The 18,751-nt window shown below is 39.5% G+C and overlaps 1 protein-coding gene across 8 annotated transcripts in view; it reads right to left on the bottom strand.

The window, feature by feature from the left end:
- Positions 1–18,751, bottom strand: part of ZMYND11 (zinc finger MYND-type containing 11) — a 117,239-nt gene that overhangs the window by 11,799 nt on the left and 86,689 nt on the right. For 4 of the 8 annotated variants that reach the window (XM_025396575.1, XM_025396574.1, XM_025396577.1 and 1 more), the window contains 6 exons: positions 6,248–6,325; positions 5,496–5,588; positions 3,942–4,029; positions 3,347–3,402; positions 1,847–1,924; positions 666–784 (listed from right to left, as the gene is read on the bottom strand). In XM_025396575.1, coding sequence (XP_025252360.1) covers positions 666–784; positions 1,847–1,924; positions 3,347–3,402; positions 3,942–4,029; positions 5,496–5,588; positions 6,248–6,325 — 512 coding nt within the window. The remainder of the gene's footprint in view (positions 1–665; positions 785–1,846; positions 1,925–3,346; positions 3,403–3,941; positions 4,030–5,495; positions 5,589–6,247; positions 6,326–18,751) is intronic. The other 4 variants (XM_025396579.1, XM_025396578.1, XM_025396576.1 and 1 more) reach the window with 2 other exon arrangements.

Here is an 18,751-nt window from a genome sequence, read left to right as displayed (position 1 = left end):
TTAAATTAAATAAAGACCAAGTAAAACGTTACCACAGGGAGGAGTAAGGCCCCTCATTGTGCAGCTTCTCTACGCACTAGTAGCCTCCTGGTACGACAGGAGACGCCTCATGGGCTGTTCATTTAAATCCTTGCAAAGTATCACTTTTAGATCGCGTAGCTGACTACTGTCACTTTGCACCTTATCTCAGTATCTGTGTTAAATGAACCAAATAAATTGCATGTTAACTCTTTATTCCTATTGTGGCTTATTTTTATGCACACTTCAGGTATTTACACACATTCTGAGATCACAAGATTGATGATTTTAGTCTATGTCTTTAACTGAGCCTTGAAGATGGCTAGAGCAACTGTGATGTCGTTACCGTCTTATGGAATGGACACATTCTGAGGCCCTTCTGCCCACTGTACTATAAATTCAGTCTTAGCACTAATGTGCTTCTGAAGTTCAACAGTGTCAGTTATTAAAAATGTCCTGTTTACTAAACAGTATCTGAAAAATACCTGGAAACAATTTATCTTGGAACATATTCTTGGCTGCATAATGTGCCTTTTTTTTTTTTCAATTTAAAATAAACTTCATGCATCTCTGATGGAGAAATCATCAGACTTTCTTAAGGACTTCATAAGCGCGGCGGTGACACTGAACACGGGGCCACGAATTACCTCTGGTGGTGGTGGCCAAAGAAGCGAACGTCGACTTGATTGTCCTCTTTCTGCATGACTTTGGCTGGCCAAAACCCAAAACCTTTCATTTTAGCCCAAACCAGCTCATGATTAGGTATCTGGAAATGAAATGTTTTACCTTGTTATATTAAAGTATTAAATGCAAGCGTACCATTAATATTAAACTAGCCACGTATAATCCATTATTTCTAAAACATTTATTTCATAACTCTTAAACACGAGATTTTTTTTTCTGGGATTGACTGATTTTTCTATTTGCATCAGAGTTCCTCGTAAGAGGCTGGGACTGGAGCATGGCTGCCCCTGAAGCCAAGGCCATCCACCTGCATGATGGTGGCAGACAAGAGCACCCGCTTTGCCAAGTGCAGCCGGGGGGCCAGCAGCATCGGCGCCCCCGGGAATTTGTTAGAAATGGGGACATTTTAGGCTGGCACAGCACTGTCTCACAGGGCTGGCTTCTCTCAGGCAGCCAAGGCCGCTGGCCAAGAATACTCAGAATTCCCTTTGTCAGTGCCCGGCTTGAAGCCATATCATTTTGGGGAAATTTTACAGCTACAGACAAATGCAAAGCCTTAGGTCTCTCGTGAAAGAATGAAAAGAGAAACAAAAATTCACTTTATTAAAGGATCCAGACGCTGGGCGTGGTGGCTCATGCCTGTAATCCCAGCACTCTGGGAGGCTGAGGCAGGAGGACTGCTTGAACTCAGGAGTTTGAGACCAGCCTGAGCAACATGGTGAAACCCCATATCTACAAAAAATACAAAAATTAGCCAGATGTGGTGGCACGTGCCTGTGGTCCCAGCTACTCTGGAGGCTGAGGTGGGAGAATCACTTGAGCCTGGGGGAGGTCGAGGCTATGGTGAGCTGAGATCACACTACTGTACTCAAGCCTGAGTGACAGAGTGAGACCCTGTCTCAAAAAGAAAAAGGACCCAAGATTTATTTTTATCCAATATCTCATTTTAAAATCAGAAATGGGTAACAAGCCCTGTTTTTTTTTTTTTCATTTCAGTTGTTTATACTCATTAAACCCATATATACTATGATATTTTAGAAATTAAGAAAATTATAATCTTTAACCAAACCGGAAGTAAACTTCCTTAGAGCTGTATGTTACACACTTAAGAAGTAAAAAACAGAAATTACAAAATTTCACATACACAAGGATAACAGAACCAGTTGTCAGGACGAGCATTTGACAAGTAAAAGCAATTCTTGCAAAGCTGCAGTTCATCCAGCTGAAAAAGAAAAGAAACTACTTTAGCCTACATAAAACATACATGCACATTAAACTATGTAAAATGTATCCATGTCAATTAACATTCACATAAATAGTGTTGAATTTTGTTCCTTAATCTTTTAAGCTTAAATTTTAAAGTTTTCAATAAATGGCACTGAAGACCCTGTCACTGTCCTCTTAGAACCATGTCGCTGGTCTCAGGCCCCAGTTGGAACAGAAGCCGAGGCTGGTCTGACTGGGCCCTGCCCAGACCTCACTGGTTAGCACTTCAGACTGAATATTCCTCAGGAAGGTAACAACATCTGCTACCAATCACAGCAGTCCTGTGCCTCATTCTCTATTTTAGTTCCTTGTTTTCTTTCATAACATTCTTTTACAACTTGTAAACAGACATATTTTATCTGTTTCTTTTTCCTTTTTCCCAGTCTCCCTCTTCAGAATGTGGCTCTATGAGCAGGAGGCCTGCACTGTGATCACCTTTTACTCCTCCTCACATACTGCCTGGCACACAGGAGGCACCCAGTAAATGCTTATTGCTGTGATCACCTTTTACTCCTTCTCACATACCGCCTGGCACATAGGAGGCACCCACTAAATGCTTATTGAACAAATAAAAACAAAAGTCAAATTTGAAATGAATTCAAGAAACAAAACTTTTTGTATAAACTGAGGAACTTTTGCAAAGATGATATGGCTGAGGGTTTTAAGTAAGACCACCAAAAGATACACTTCCTTAAATGCACTTCATTTTTGTTTGGCTGGGTTTGCTTTTTGCCTGTGTAGTTTAGAAGGGACGCAAATTTGGATCCTTCATTACAAGAGGGTAATGTTTACTGCACATCTGCCCAGCAAGACACATTCGCACGCAGCACGTAGCGAACGCAGCAGTCCTGAAGGTGGCTGAGAGTTCCCTTGTAGAAGTTAGTTAGTAACTAAATCTGACTCCCAGTTTCGTGAGAATTATTTTTCTATTTGCATTATTTCCCATCTACATCAAACGTGAAAATAAAAGACTTTTTTTTTTTTTGGAGACAGAATCTCATTTTGTCACCAGGCTGGAGCGCAGTGGCACTATCTTGGCTCACTGCAACCTCCATCTCCCAGGTTCAAGCAATTCTCCTGCCTCAGCCTCCCGAGTAGCTGGGACTACAAGCGTGCGCCACCACACCCAGCTGATTTTTGTATTATTAGTAGAGACGGAGTTTCACCATGTTGGCCAGGATGGTCTCGATCTCTTGACCTCGTGATCTGCCCAACTTGCCCTCCCAAAGTGCTGGGATTACAGGGCTTGAGCCACCACACCCAGCAATAAAAAACATTTAAAGGAAATGGTACAATTAAAATGTAGATAAGAGTGCAATCCTGAAATAAATTAATTTCAATTATAGAAAGAGTACAATTATTGGGCAGTGAACAGTACCTCATGACACGTGTCTTTATACAGCATCCTCGCAATGTCAGCTTGTTCGCTGTCTGCTGTAATTAAAAACATATTACCTATAAGCAAGAGTCTGCAAATACAAGAGTCAAAGTTAGTATCCTTTTCCTTCAGTCTGCAAAAGGAGACATCTACCATTTCAAACCAAAATGTCCATTTAAAATAACAATAGCAAAATAAAATTACACAGGCGGCTTTTGCTTTCCATCCAACACAACCACTAATTCCCTAGGTATAGAGCATGACCTTACCTTTGGATGATGTGATACTTCTGGGGAAAGGATCAGAATTAATCATAGTGCTTATAAAAAACCTCTCAGCTAAAACAAATACATATAAAACTGTAAAGAACAATTGTGTTTTCATCATTTAGTATACTATGATTTTATCTTTGGCCAGTCCATTCTATAATCTGTATCACCAGATATTCCTAACCTTAGACTCTAACATTATCACTTACTGTAGATCATTAAGGTATTAATTCTTTGAACGTAATGTTTTATGAAAGATAGTGTTCAACATGGAATGTAAATGGTGTGTTTAAAAATGCATACAAAAAAACACAAAAATATTCAACCTCCATAGAAAATCACGGTATTGTGGAGAAGCAGTTGAGCATCAGCTTTGAACTCTTCATAGCTTCGGTATTTCCCTTCATTCACTTTCTGCAGGGGGCAAAAACAGAACGACGAAGAGAGTTACCCATGAAAACACTCGTCTGGACTAAGTTCACAGGACAAGCAGACTTTTCTAGGATGACATCAGGATGACTACTGCATCCCACAGCATTGACAGAGAACGTGTGTAAAAGGAACCAACAAGTCCACCTGCGGCTGGCTTTAACAATGCAGGATAAGGAAGCATGACAGGTCAGATACCTGCAGCCACACAGATACGACGTTAATTTATCAGAGTGAACGTGAATGGCTTGAACATCTCATTTGACAACAATGTAGACAGCTGCTGCTAAGCTTTGTAACACATGAATGCCTGGGCCAGTGTGGGTGATGAGACCCTAAGCACACACCTGTCATTCTTTACAACACAGGAAGATCAAGACTGAAAAACAGAACTGTTGGCCTCTGTGACAGTTTACCGTAACTACTAAGACCTATTTGTAATTCTGAATTGGGGCTAGGAATTGGTTTATAAATCATTTTAAAATAATATCTCAGGTGTCCCTCTCTGTGCCAAATCTTAGAGGATTTCAACAGGAAGGAACCTGCATGAGTAAAGGCAGTGGGGGAGGAAGGGACGTCTGGGTTCTTACATATTCTGTAGAGGTCTTACAGTCTAGGAGAAGGGGCTATGGCTGGGGGTAGGAGGTAAAATTAAAACTACTTGGTTTGTTCCAGGATTTACCAGTTACTTTAAGGGAAAAACCTTCATTTACCCTTATCTTATATTGAAATAATACAGCTATAGTCCTTCTCAGGGACTAAGGAAACTTGTAGGATGATTTTAAATTATTCCTGTGGTCTCCCTATAGGCTATAATGACCAAGCGTAAGATTTTAAATTTCCAACATGACACATGAGGCGCAAAATTAGTAATTCAGTAACCCTGACTGCAAATATGTCTATGTGTTCTACTGGATTTTATTGCAATTTGTTACTGGACATGAACAAACTAAAGCAATCCTCAGCTACAGTCAGTAAAATTAAGACCTTTAAGAATAATTAACTTTTCTAACCATATTTTGTTGTTGTTGTTGTTCATTTTATTGTTTCCCAAGACTGCAGATCAGTTCTATGCTTTACTTTTTTTTCTGAGGGGAACTCTCAGGTCCCACAGCTAAACCTGGAAAACATTCTTTACATCTGAAACACTAAACTGCCCAGGCTGTAAGGCATTTCCTTACATCAACAAGGACCAAGAAGCTATAAGCTGCTCATCTTTAGAACCAGGCCTTTAAAGATGACACCTAATTTGTATTACAGTAAGCACATGAAATTTACAAATTAATAATGCTTCATTTGGTAGTTATGCTTGTCTTTTGTTTTAGGAAGTGGAAAAAAGTATACTTTCAAGGAAAGAAGAAGAACCAAAATCTGCTTAACTGCTACATTATTCTTTAACTTGTTAGTTAACAAAATTTATTTGAAGTGGAAATAAAAGAAACCGACTTTACCTCTTGAATGGTGGGAACGTCCACAGCTGAGTGCACCAGCCTCCTGTACATCGGGTGTTTACTGTCCTTCCCCTTTTTATTAAGATCTATAGCCTAAGAGGGTGTTAGTACATCAATTTAAATGTGGTTAAAGGAAGGCAGGTAAGACATCAATTCCTAAAGCTCAAAATACTTTCTATCTTTTTATTTTTTATTTTTGCAGAGACAGGGTCTCGCCATCTTACCCAGGCTGATCTTGAGCTCCTGGGCTCAAGCAATCCTCCTGCCTCGGCCTCCCAAAGTGCTGGGATTACAGGCGGGAGCCATGGCGCCCGGCCAGGATTTTCTACCTTTAAAGCAAAATCTCAGAGGAAGTACTTTAAAACTTAACAGAAAAAATGTACATATACTACTATATAGTTTAATATGACATTCCTTAAAGTTGTGATAGAATAGTTATTTGGAAAAACTACCTTTCATTTTAAAGAGTCATCATCAATGAAAATGTTCATTCTGATGAATGACATTCAAAAATGTAAACGTTTCTAATCTCATGTAGCTTATGTCAAAATGTCCATGTCAAAAACAGACAAAAAAATCTAACTGCCTGTTATAGAACTGTTGACTGCAGAAAAGAAATATGACGGGGTGCTCTCCACACTTCATATTGCTATGTACATATTTGTTACTTCTCGCTCTTTCAACTTCGAAAGAATGAACCACAGTAAAATATGTTTTGGGATATTTTGAAGGATTCCCTGAGCAGGACTCACCCTCTCCTTCATGCGGGAGACAATGAATCTCAGGTATGTGCCCATCTCCTGTTTGTTTGTATTCTTCTTCTTAATGCTCTATTGAAAATAAAAGAATAAAAAATGGTACAAAATCTGATAATTCATGTCTATATTCATGTAAAAGACATATATGAAACAGTATGCAAAGAGTTTATTAAAAGATGCACTTTTTCTAACATATTTGACAAAGAGAAATCTTGGATATTTGCAAAGAAAAACAGCATCTAATGGAACAAGGTGAGAATTTAAAAATACTATGTTGTACCTGATATAATATCCTTAGAGGAGTATATATTTTTTCTTTTCTTGGTATTTTAAAACTTAATTTTTAGATTACAAATAATAGACATAAGGGAGAATCGCTTATTTTACAAACAATATCAATGGCTAAAGTCCTTTGAGGGAACATCTTAAATTAGCAATAATGAATGGTGAAATTCAATATAACAGTATTCTTTGTTTAAAAGGTGATTTTGAAAATCTGTGTCACTCACTCTGTACAGCACAGCTGCACACTAACATCTCCATTTCTTAGCATCATGGATCTACTCAGGAATAACTCCAATTCTTAGTCTAGCCTGCAAGCTAGTTAGGTTCCTCAATTTATTGCACCAAAAAAGTCTACTTTCACATGAAGAAAAAATAGGATTCTACGCATGTTATTTCTAAACAGCCAGGAAATGAGGACAAGTGTGCCTACTTCCTTAGTCAAAGTCTCTGATGTTACAACAGCCTAAAGGAAGCAAAGGCAAAACACCAGGCACGCAAATGTGTGATCGGTTCACACTGCAGAGGAAATGGGAAATGTGATCGGTTCACACTGCAGAGGAAATGGGAAATGGGATCGGTTCACACTGCACAGGAAATGGGTGGTGTGGCCGCTATTTTAACAGATGCTTTAACTTTTCAGGTCACTAGATGACGATTCTCTGCCCAATGGTATAATTCTTCCTAAAAGAACTGTAAGCATAGGAAGTCACTCCAGTATACTAAACACAGTAGAGGAAAGGACAAATATTTCTCACATAACTGAACTTTTAGCTAGGGCTTAAGTGAATTGATTATACTTACACACACTGTTTAGAGACACATAAAATATCTAAATAACAGGTGGAAACACATTTTACTAGTGAGAAACTAAACTTGACTTCATTTACCTGATGTCTGCACTGCACCTTCCTGACTCCATTTCTCACCTAGGTCCTCTGGCAGTGCAGTCAGTGCTCTCTCCTCAGGCCGCTTTGTAGCCTGTGCCCAGTGCCCACAGTGGCTCTGTTTACGCCGATTACAGAGCAGTTCTTCTAACACCTGGCCTGGCATCAGAGATACGGACTGAACTTTCATAAAACGCTCTTCTCACGCCTGGCCTGGCATCAGAGATACGGACTGAACTTCTATAAAACGCTCTTCTCACGCCTGGCCTGGCATCAGAGATACGGACTGAACTATGAAACGCAGCTGGCATCACTCGCTGAGCATCTGGGCTGTGATTTCTGGAGGCAGGGCCTGTGATTTGTATTTGCTTGTTCATTTGTTTATTCCTCAGGTGACTGTGATGCATGGCCAAGACAGTACCCATGGCACAGATATGGAATGTAAAGTGCAATGAAATTTCCTGAACCCAGGGTTTATAATCTTGGTGTTTATTTTTTTAGTGTTGGGAGGGGGAACTGATGTAACTTGAGAATTCTCTTTTTGAAAACTAACAAAAGAACTTAACTGAAATTAAAATGAGTTGAACACAGCCACATGAAGGAGGATATGAAGAACTCACTCAAGTAATTTATTAGCACAGTATTTGGCCATATGCACTGTTTAGAGACAAAACTTTACACAAACACTGAACTCTATAGTTATTAAGTTTGTTTAATCAGCAGCATTGGTTAGCAACTCTTTAAAAAACTTTTTGAAATTTTAATTTGCAAAATGAAATTATATATACTTGTGGGTACAGTGTGATGTTCTGAAATATGTGCAATGGCGAAATAGAGCTAATTGGTTTTTGTAGTGAGAACACTGAAAACCACTCTCATTTTTAACAAGATCCCCAGTGCTTTTCACACACACACACATTTGTGAAATACTAGCGGGCACCTCTTGTACACTTGTACCCTAGACTACAATAAAAAATGATCCTCCGTTTTGCATTCGGCATCTCACACAGGAATGCAGAAGGTGCGCCCTGGATCTGAAGCACGGTCAGCTACTTACTAGAAAGGACATCCTTCAGTGCACTGCTTTCTGTACTAAATAAGCAGTGTGATGAACTGTCAGATACAGGGAAGAGAAAAGCTAAGAAGGTCAGAGATTGCTATGTTGTTCTTGGCGCTTTTAAAATCTACATTCTTCTTAAAAGAAAGGAGAATAAAAACTCATGCTTCTGGCCACATGGCCTTCTCTCATGCCAACTCAAACTTTGGGTGCACTATTAAAACTGATTTCAAATATCAATATCATTAAAGTATGAGTTTATCTAAATTCAGACATAATAGCAATCTACACCAGGTTAGAAGTCTTGTAATACTATCAGTGGGGTTCTGGTTCCTTTAATAGGAGACATTATTCAAAGGAAAGATACAACCAGCACTGTTATGTAGCGCTGAAATATAATTTTAATATTCCACTAACTATCGTGCACAGCCTTCCATCAATTCAACAGGGCAGGAATCCCTTCCCCTCTGGATCTTAGCTCTAGGCTCTGTGGTCCCTTGAGTAGTGACAGCTGGGAGAGGAGGCCTGAGCCCTGCTGACCAGCCTTGCTCCATCCAGCCACGACCTCTTGCTTCTGTCTCAAGGCACTGTGCACTGCATTATGTGCAGGAGTTTCTTGTTGTTTCCTTTCTGCACGTTCACCTCTCATTTCTAACTCTTTAGAAAATAAAGCAATCCATTGTTTCTATATGGGCAAGGATTATGCACTGCTAGAATCAGAATTTTATATTAGAATTAATATCACTATAGCTAAAACCTCTTAACTAGATTGTTCTTTCTTTGAAACGGTAGTACAGAAGTTTAGGTAACACCTGTTCATGTAATTACCCAGTTTAAATAAAGGTCTATATTTAGTTCCTACTCTTTTTAAATAGAGAATTAACATAAATTGTGGATACTACACGCTCTCACAAACTTGGTTCTATCTGTTTAAACATTTCTAAATCAATTGCTCATCTGGTGTAACCATGTGCAAGCAACATTCCTTATTTTTGGAAAGACAGAATGCATGCAGTTCATGCTGAGTGCCTTAATTTCACAAAACTCAGTGGTATAATAGAGGATGAAAGTCTGATTTTGTCTGTTTAAATGTGCTTAGAACTAGTTTGCTAGAGTGTCTCTCTCCTTCTGAGTGCAATTAAAAGTGGAATCTGGGCCTGGAAAACGGCTGGTAAAGCATGAAAGGAAACAAGGCCACCCGGATGGGCCCGCCCCATCTTCTCAACTCGGATGAAACTTCCAGAATTCTTTGAAGATACTGAACTACCCCAGCAGTGTCTCATACACCTCATTTTAACAAAGCACCATTTACGTGTCTATTACAGTAGAACCACCTGGGAAGCCTTTAAGAAACATCAGTATCTACTTCTATAAAGTTCTAGGACAGGCCAAACTTACCCCTCATGGAAAATAAGCAGAACAATGGTTGTCTGAGGAGGGGCGTGGGAGTGGGGATCTACTGGCCCAGGACAAGAGCGAGCTTCCCCGTAGCTTGATGGGACTTGGGTTGCACCAGTGCACGCCCGTCTATTCTTCGAATGGCACCTAAGACTTGTGCATGTCAGTGTATATGTGATTTTACCTCAAAGGAAAAAAAACCACCCATGTCTTAGGTGCCACCCCCGGAAATTCTGATACAACTGGTTGCAGGATGGGGTCTAGGCATGCATAGTCCTGAAAGCCCCCAGGGGTTTCCGAGAGGTGTGATTAAGAGCACTGCCCCAACTTCCTGAGAGACCTCGTCACAGAGACACGGACAAGCACACACGGGTGCAGCAGCCCTGATTGTAACCTGTGCTGGTCTTCTGAGGTGTCAAGTGGTGTGTCTTCACATGCTCTTTTAAAGGGATCTGGAGGTTAACCTGAGTTTTTATTTTGAATCCTAACTTACCAGCTCTAGGACGGTCTCAATCTACTCAATCGCACAAGGAGGAATACTTATCTCATTTATACGCTAAGGGTGCTATGGGGGTTATGTTTTAAGTATTTGGGTTTTTTATTTTTTCAGTTATTATAGTTAGAAACTTCAATGATTTGGGCTGTATAGAAGGATTGACTAAAAGGAATTTCACAGTCAAAGGAGATTATTTTGTTGAAAGCTTCTATGTTCCTTTTATTTACTTGTTGCCCACCCACCTTTTCGGTGATAAATGAGGAATCCTATTCCAGACACCATGAAGCCCTTCTCAAGCACTGCTCTGTGATGGGCCTCACACCACCCAAGGGAAGGCCACAGAGGCTGACAGAAACTGCTCCCAGATTCACAGGCTGAGGCGCTTTCTTGGTGAACTGACACAAACAAAAAAGAGGACTCTCGACAGAACCAAAATCCCTCCCAGTGATTTGTAGGAACAAAACATTTGCTGTAAGATGCTTTCACATTTGATAAACTTGAGGGTTTTCTTTCTAAGACTTTCTAGTTATAATTTAGAGACTTGGCATTTCACAAAAGAAATCAACAGGACATTGCACATTCTGTCCCAGGGCTGTACAAGGAGATTTCTGGGGGTTTTTAAGGTAACAAGCTGTGGAGCCGCTTTCTGTGGCATTCACACTGAAGGGCTTCAGCTGGCACCTGTCAGCCAGACCAAAACATTGTCAATGACTTGAGAAAAAGCTACAACTAAGAAAGAGGTAGCTTCTGAAGTAAACTAAGCAGATAGCTCTTGACAACAAGGTCAGAAAAACATTAAAACAATGCTTTATAATATGTACAGATTATTTCGGATCCAAATCTTTCTCAGGCTTTGAAGAATTATTCCTATTCTCAATTTGCAGGCCTGAGGATTCTTCAACCAAGGCCTCCCTGTAACAGGGTTCACGTCAGAATCCAGAGTTCACATCACCTGCTGGCATGTGGGAGTGACTGTGGTTAACTTTTACAAGTAATCAAGAAAGAAACATTCGATGGCATGGCAAAGTTGTTGCAACTACTTAAAAGTGACAGTAATCACAGATCTGAAGCAGTGCTGTAGATGTTTAAGGAAGAACTAAAGTACATGTTGAGGCTGCCCTCCTTTAAGAAAAAAATAACAGAAAATGTGAACATCTTGAACAAGGGATTCTTAAGCCAGCTGTAAGTAACTGCCAGGCTACACTGAACCAGATGCCTCTAGGTGGAAAACAGAGCATGAATCAAGTAACAGACACACTTGGTGCCCTTCGGTGTTTCTGCCTGGAAGACACTATTGGCCACTCCTGATCTTGTCAAAGTTTATCCATAGCTGACTATTGATAATGATGCCCAAGGATCATTACTTAAAGGAGCATTCAGGACTAAATACCTTTATTAGTACAGAATTTTCAGTTCTTTATAGAGATACAGTTTTTCAGTCACAGAAACCTATTTTGGCAGAAAATGAACCTGTGGAGATCTTGGTCATTTCGGTTCACTGACTATCCAAAAGCAGGAAAGAAGTGCAAAATTGGAAATCCAGACTTCTTTTTTCAGACATACTTATCTATGCAGCTAGAGTTCACCTCAGCCAAGTCCCCACGTCTGTGATTAAACGAGACAAGGGCTTCAACCTTCCTTGGGCATTCCCAATATCCAGAATATTCTTTCCACAGCAAACTAGACCAAAAGTCAGGAAACATTTTATGGAAAGGGCCAGAGAGCAAATATTTTAGGCTTTGCGACCATGTGGTTGGTCTCTGTGTTGACTACTTAGTTCTGCTGTTGTAGTGACAAAGCAATCATGAGTGATGCACACATCACGAGTGTGGCTGTGTTCAGAGAAAACTTTTGGATACTAAAATTTGAATTTTTTATAATTTTCACATCACAAATTATTTCTCTTTTTTGTTTTGTTTTGTTTGTTTGTTTTTTTGAGACGGAGTCTCTTTCTGTCGCCCAGGCTGGAGTGCAGTGGCCGGATCTCACTCACTGCAAGCTCCGCCTCCCGGGTTCACGCCATTCTCCTGCCTCAGCCTCCCGAGTAGCTGGGACCACAGGCGCTGCCACCTCGCCCGGCTATTTTTTTGTATTTTTTAGTAGAGACGGGGTTTCACCGTGTTAGCCAGGATGGTCTCGATCTCCTGACCTCGTGATCCGCCCGTCTCGGCCTCCCAAAGTGCTGGGATTACAGGCTTGAGCCACCGCGCCTGGCCAAAATTATTTCTCTTGTCATTTTTCTTCAACAATCTGAAAACATAAAAGCCATTCTTAGCTCACAGGCAGTACAAAAACACAGGCTGACCCCTAGAGGGACTAAGTTTTGTGAAAGCAGGGCCCATAATGTCAATTTCAGCGTTCTTTTTCAACAGCCATGCATAGCACCTGGCTCAACAGCCATGCATAGCACCTGGCACACAGTAAATGTTCAATACGTATCAGTTGAATTGAACTGGTGCCACTCATTACTGTGTTCATTGCCTACTAGAGAAACTGTTCCATGCAGTTAAACTCAAGAATATGAGGACCCATCTAAAATGGGAAGCAGTTACACCCAAGTCTGTGTCAGCATATTCTGACCAACATAAATCATTTTATTTCTGATGTATGAATCATTTCATTGCCAGAGGACACTGAAATATCAATTGTTGACTTCTAACAATCAAGAATAATATCACCAAGAGCTCACTGAAATATTAGTGAGCATAGCCACCTACAGTACTGACTGGAAATGTAGATTCCTGAACCTTATCCCCAGAGCCTGTCTGGGGTGGAACCCTGGAGGCTGGTTTTTTTTTTTTTTTTGGAGACAGAGTCTCACTCTGTCACCCAGGCTAGAGTGCAGTGGTGCGATCTCGGCTCACAGCAAACCTCCGCCTCCAGGGTTCAAGCGATTTTTCTGCTTCAGCCTCCTGAGTAGCTGGGACTATAGGCAGGTACCACGACGCCTGGCTAATTTTTGTATTTTTAGTAGAGATGGAGTTTTGCCACATTGGCCAGGCTGGTCTTGAACTCCTGACCTCGTGGTCCGCCCGCTTCGGCCTCCCAAAGTGCTGGGATTACAGGCGTGAGCCACTGCGCCCGGTGGGAGGCTGTGTTTTAAACAAGCACACGAGGTGATTCCTGTACAAGTGGCCTCTAGATCTTATTTGCAGAAATACTAATCTACATATAAATTACCTGTATCATCTTAGGGATTAAACAGCTCCTCAATCTCCTCTATAATTCTAATCGCAGAACACAAAAGAATCAAAATAAATCCCCTTAGATAAAATTCTCTTAGATAAAATTTATTTTGGTTCTTTTGTGTTCTGCAATCAGAATTATAGAGGAGATCTAGGAGCTGTTTTTTAATTTATTTTGATTCTATGTTGTTACAGAAGTCAAGACACTCTGCAATATCCTCTAGACCCACTTGCAACAATGGAATATAAAGGAAATAACACAGAATTTTTAAGAAGCCCCAATAATTGAGACTTTAAAAGTGAAGCTGGTCTAGCGTAAGTGGTGATGAGTTACCCTATCCTGCCCCTTCTCCCTTCAAACCACTAAGACTCAAGTAGCCCATCAATGAAAATCATTTTCTAAAACTATTTTCTAAAAATATACTCCTGCTCAGTTTTTTCACTCCCAGTACTGACACACTGAAATCGCCTACCTATTAGACCAGAAGAACAGTACATCACACCAATTGCTAGTGTTAATGGTAGAAAACTTGACCTACCCACTTCTCCTCTGGAACGAATCACACTGAACTACGCAGGATTCCATAGAGCCGCACCCTAACTCTCCCACAGACTGTCCCAACAGGTATTTGCACTTGAGCTTTTGAGAGTAGTTTTTTTAACTTGTAAGAATTCAAGTTTAAAAACCTCCTCTAAGCTATCACAAATATGCCTTATTATAGGTAAAAGTAGGACCTCAAGAGAATTCAAACTACTAAGAATGTCTCAAGGTAGATTATTAGAGCATCCTGGCAAAGAAGACTCCAGTCACGGGCCACTCCCTAGTCAATAAGTTAGTCCTGTAGAATCACTGACGCACAAGAATTGTTCATCCAGATTTACAAAATGCCACTGAATACCACTGTGGCTGTATCTATATTTATTAATTTTTACAAGGCCAACTCTTTCTTCTCTAATGGAAGATAAATTTTCATTAAGATCAAGAGTTCACATGATATGAGCAGCTTTGTAGCAGCCAGTCTACTACTGGGCTGACTTAGTAACTATGAAAGCATCTCTCAAATATAGTCTACAAAACAAACTGCGATAGAAAAACATGTAGTATTTCTAAATCCACTATGCCCACAGGTTCACACACACACAAACTGCTAAAATAGCATTTATCTACAGAGCCAAGGGTGCTATGCATGTCAGAAATTTTATCATTCAATATTAATGCACTTTTTCTGGTAACTTAACCCCTCGGTGGTGTGCTACACCACTTAGAAATAGGAAAGGGAAGTGAGAAAAATTTTATGGAACACAGGTTTTGTATCTACTTGTTCCTTTCCCCTTCTACATAACACTAGTCTCTAAAGGAAGAACAAGACTGAACGGCAGAGGCAGAATGCATTCCTCAGCGGAATAAATCTTTCCATTCTTTTCAGAAAATAAGTTAGATGTCTCCGTCTTCAGGTCGAGGCATGAATATTACTTGTTCTTTGATTGACGGGGCTGACATCCAGTCAATGTAAGTACTACCTACTTTCCCATTCCCTCTCATCCCTTCTGCACTGCAGAGGTAACACAAGGAAACTGTGTGTACTTTGTAAATATTTTCAGTTCATCAACTTCGGAAACACTGAGTGAGCTTCTATTTAATCTACATTGAGTTGTAAGCATCCTGATGTAGGAACCAGCCCAGTATCACCTTCTCAATCCCTCAGAGTTAAAAGATAAACTTCAAATAGGATTCTAAACAAACCACCAAAAGATATATCACAAAGGCCAAATACACCAACATCCAAAACATTTCACAGTCATATCCTTTCTGATCATAACCACCGTTAAATTCACCACAGGAAGGTAACATGGAAAATTATGTGAGCTTTTTTTCTTCTTGTTTGGGCCTAGATTCGATAACAATACTTAAGATTTTACAGTTTTATATTATAGATCCAATTTTTAAATCCTCTGGCTTTATCATTGTTCCCATTATTTTTTCCTCCAATTAAGCTTGTGGTGAACTGCAACTCTGCCTTGTCAAAGTGCCTGGCTCAGACACAATCTTTCTAAAATTAACTTTCTACTTTTGTTAGTATAAAATTAGAAGACCCAGTTGTCTTAAAAATTGTAAAAATATTTGATTGATGTTCATTAGTTGTTTTTCAATACTATGTCTACTATTTAAGAAAACAATGGCTTTGATTTCTACTTATTTAAAAATCAAATCTCCATTCTAGATTTGTTACTATGTATCTTGAAGGTGTAAAGGTACTTACATTTGGGGTGAAAATATTAATAAATTTCCCACACTAAAAGATGGTTTATCAGAAAGCAAGAGCAGTTATAGCTTCATAGATACATAATAAGGAATTTATGTTCAAAGTATTTTCATTCAGCATTTGATCCCATTTTTCATTCTAAACATTATATGTGTATTCTCTTTACTTTTGGAATTTAAAAAGACTGTACTGCCTACATACCCAAAAGCATGAAAACTATATTCAGAAACAAATTTCTCTAATTTCAACAGAGATTTCATCATGATTTTTTTCTTTAACCATCTCAACAACAAAAAGTTATAGTACAAATGCCTCAAACATAACCTACCTAGACCTAAGTCAACACTGGCATGCCAGTGCGCACCCAACTGATAAAGCTCTAGGTGAACTCCCAATGAGGAGTTTTAAAAAGTACATGAGGCTTAACATTCCAAGTTAAAATTTAATTTTAAATGCTTTCTATAGACTTCTATGAGTCTATTTTTAAAGTATTAACTGTCCTGCAAAACACATATCATTCTGAGTATTCTTAAAAGGGCAGGAGCAAATACATTTTAGGAATAGTTCCTACTAATGTGGAAGTACTACCAAATAGCTCTCTTCGTTGGATCTCAGTAAGCGCCTAATGGTCAAGAACATGAGTCAGAGAATCAAGTGCTGCAAATGTGGGAGAGCTTTTTGGATTAGACATAGAACCAAAGTATTTTGAAATTAGTAATAAAATTATTCCACATAGATTCTTCTTTATTTCCTTAGCTGCATTTTCTTGTGTTTCTACATTTTGTTAAGTGGGCTGATTTTGATTCACCCTACATTAGCATACAATTTAAAACTTGTGATCCTTAAACAGAGAAAAATGCCTTCGGAAACATTTGTAGGGGATGAGTCTTTTCCAGTTTTTAAAGACACATGGGAATAATATGTCCCCTCTGTATTACCTTGACTTGCCTTTTCTGACTTCATTTGATCCTTTTATTTCAAAGTGGGATGTACACCAAAGTTTGTTAGATGATATAAAGAATAGTAATATAAAAATTTAACATTATAAAGCAATTGTAAAATTCCAAGACAAAAGTCTTTGAAGGGATTTCAGTGGAGCGGTATTCCATTTCAGCGGGCCAAGTATGGAAAAGAAAACAGGTAGCTCACTGTGATTTTCCCATTTACTCACTTTCTCTGTAACTCACTTACTGTAAAAGCACATCATACAAAATTTAAAGCCCTAAATTCTATTTCTGAATGATACATTTAGTCCACATATGAAAACTGCATTTATCTGAATTTAAACAGGGGAAATAACATGAATCTACAACTCCTCTATGTTATGAACTCAAAATTCATTTATGTAAGAAACATGCGTATATTAAAGAGGAAGAAATAGGGGCCCACTTTCAAACCATGTCTCCAAATTCTTAACCTAAACAGTGCCAATTATTTTGGGAAAAAAATCTACACTTTGTTTTGCTATATAGTTTTTTAAAAAGCTAATTTGCTGACTTTTTGTGAGGCATTTGAGCAAAAGCAACACTATCAGATGTGATAGCCACTAATCTGTGCAGGGCAGTGTTTGCTATAGAACCTGCTGTGTGTACAAGGGAGAGGAAGGGTGGGGAGTCAAGTAGTTGTGTGCTTCTTTAAGAACTCTCCAAGTTGTAACTCTGGCATGATGGGGAGACAAATGCTAGGCGCCTCTCAAGAGGTCGATATTTTATACCTAAAGATGCTTCCCTTGGAGTGGTATCGGCATTTAGAACATGAATGTTCCAAAACTGCACTATCTAATATGGTAGCTACAAGCCACATGTGGCAAACTGAAGTCCAGTTCTTCGGTCTGCAAGTCACATTCAAGGGCTCCACAGAGACACAAGGTCAGCGGCTCACACCGCACAGCACAGAGACCCTCGAACAGCCCTGCTCCACGAGGCAGTCTGCCAGCCCAGCAGGCTGGCTGCCCAGGGCTTCTTATGACAGACTGCCTTGCCCATCAATTACAGTATCATGATTTTCACCAGCAGGCTTGCAATCCAGCAAGCATGGAGCACACGGACACACACACACGTCCAAGCACATGTCTGTCTCTAACCATGCCTTCAAAGTATACAATGACTTTGTAATTTGGGAACTATATATATGAAAATGAAGCAAAATTAAAATGAGACAGCCAGTGTGGTGGCTCATGCCTGTAATCCCAGCACTTTGGGAGGCCAAGGCAGGAGGATTGCTTGAACTCTGGCGTTCAAGACCAGCCTGGGCAATACAGCGAGACCCTGTCTCCGGAAAAAAATTAAAAATGAGCCATACATAGTGGTGTGCGCCTATAGTCCTAGCTACTCGGAAGCTGAGGCGGGAGGCTGGCTTGAGCCCAGGAGGTTGAGGGTGCAGTGAGCCATGACCGTGCCACCGCACTCCAACCTGGGTGACAGAACAAGACCCTGCCTAAAAAATAAAAATAAAAAATAAAAAAATTCATCTTATCAAATAGGCAATAAAAAATTGAAAAGTAGTTTCATGTGCCGTTGATGTACATGGGTATAATATTCTGAATAACAAGCTAGTGATTTTATCAAAAATTTAAACGTGTACACTATCCTTTAAACCTAAAAATCCCATGTTAATAAACTTATCCTACCAAAGGTGTTCAGGCAGCATTACATAAATGTACATAATTTTCTATCTTAAAAAAACGCAATGGACTATATTGTGTTTTAAAGGTATTTCTTTTTTGTAAACAAAATCTTAAAAGCAAGTTTCACAAAATAGTATGCTTTTCTCATTTTTTTTCCTGGAAAATTCATGGCTATTTCAGGAAAATACAATTCAAATAAAAGAAAACAAAATATAAACTTCAGTTTCATTCAGAAATAAATAATAATGAGAAGACTCCTGCTCAGAAGTTGGAAATGGGGCATGATTTCCAGGATAGCATTTG

This window comes from Theropithecus gelada, chromosome 9 (assembly GCF_003255815.1).
Source record: "Theropithecus gelada isolate Dixy chromosome 9, Tgel_1.0, whole genome shotgun sequence".
NCBI classification, from domain to species: domain Eukaryota; kingdom Metazoa; phylum Chordata; class Mammalia; order Primates; family Cercopithecidae; genus Theropithecus; species Theropithecus gelada.
The sequence above is the reverse complement of the archived record's forward strand: the minus strand, read 5'-3'. Positions and strand labels throughout refer to the sequence as shown.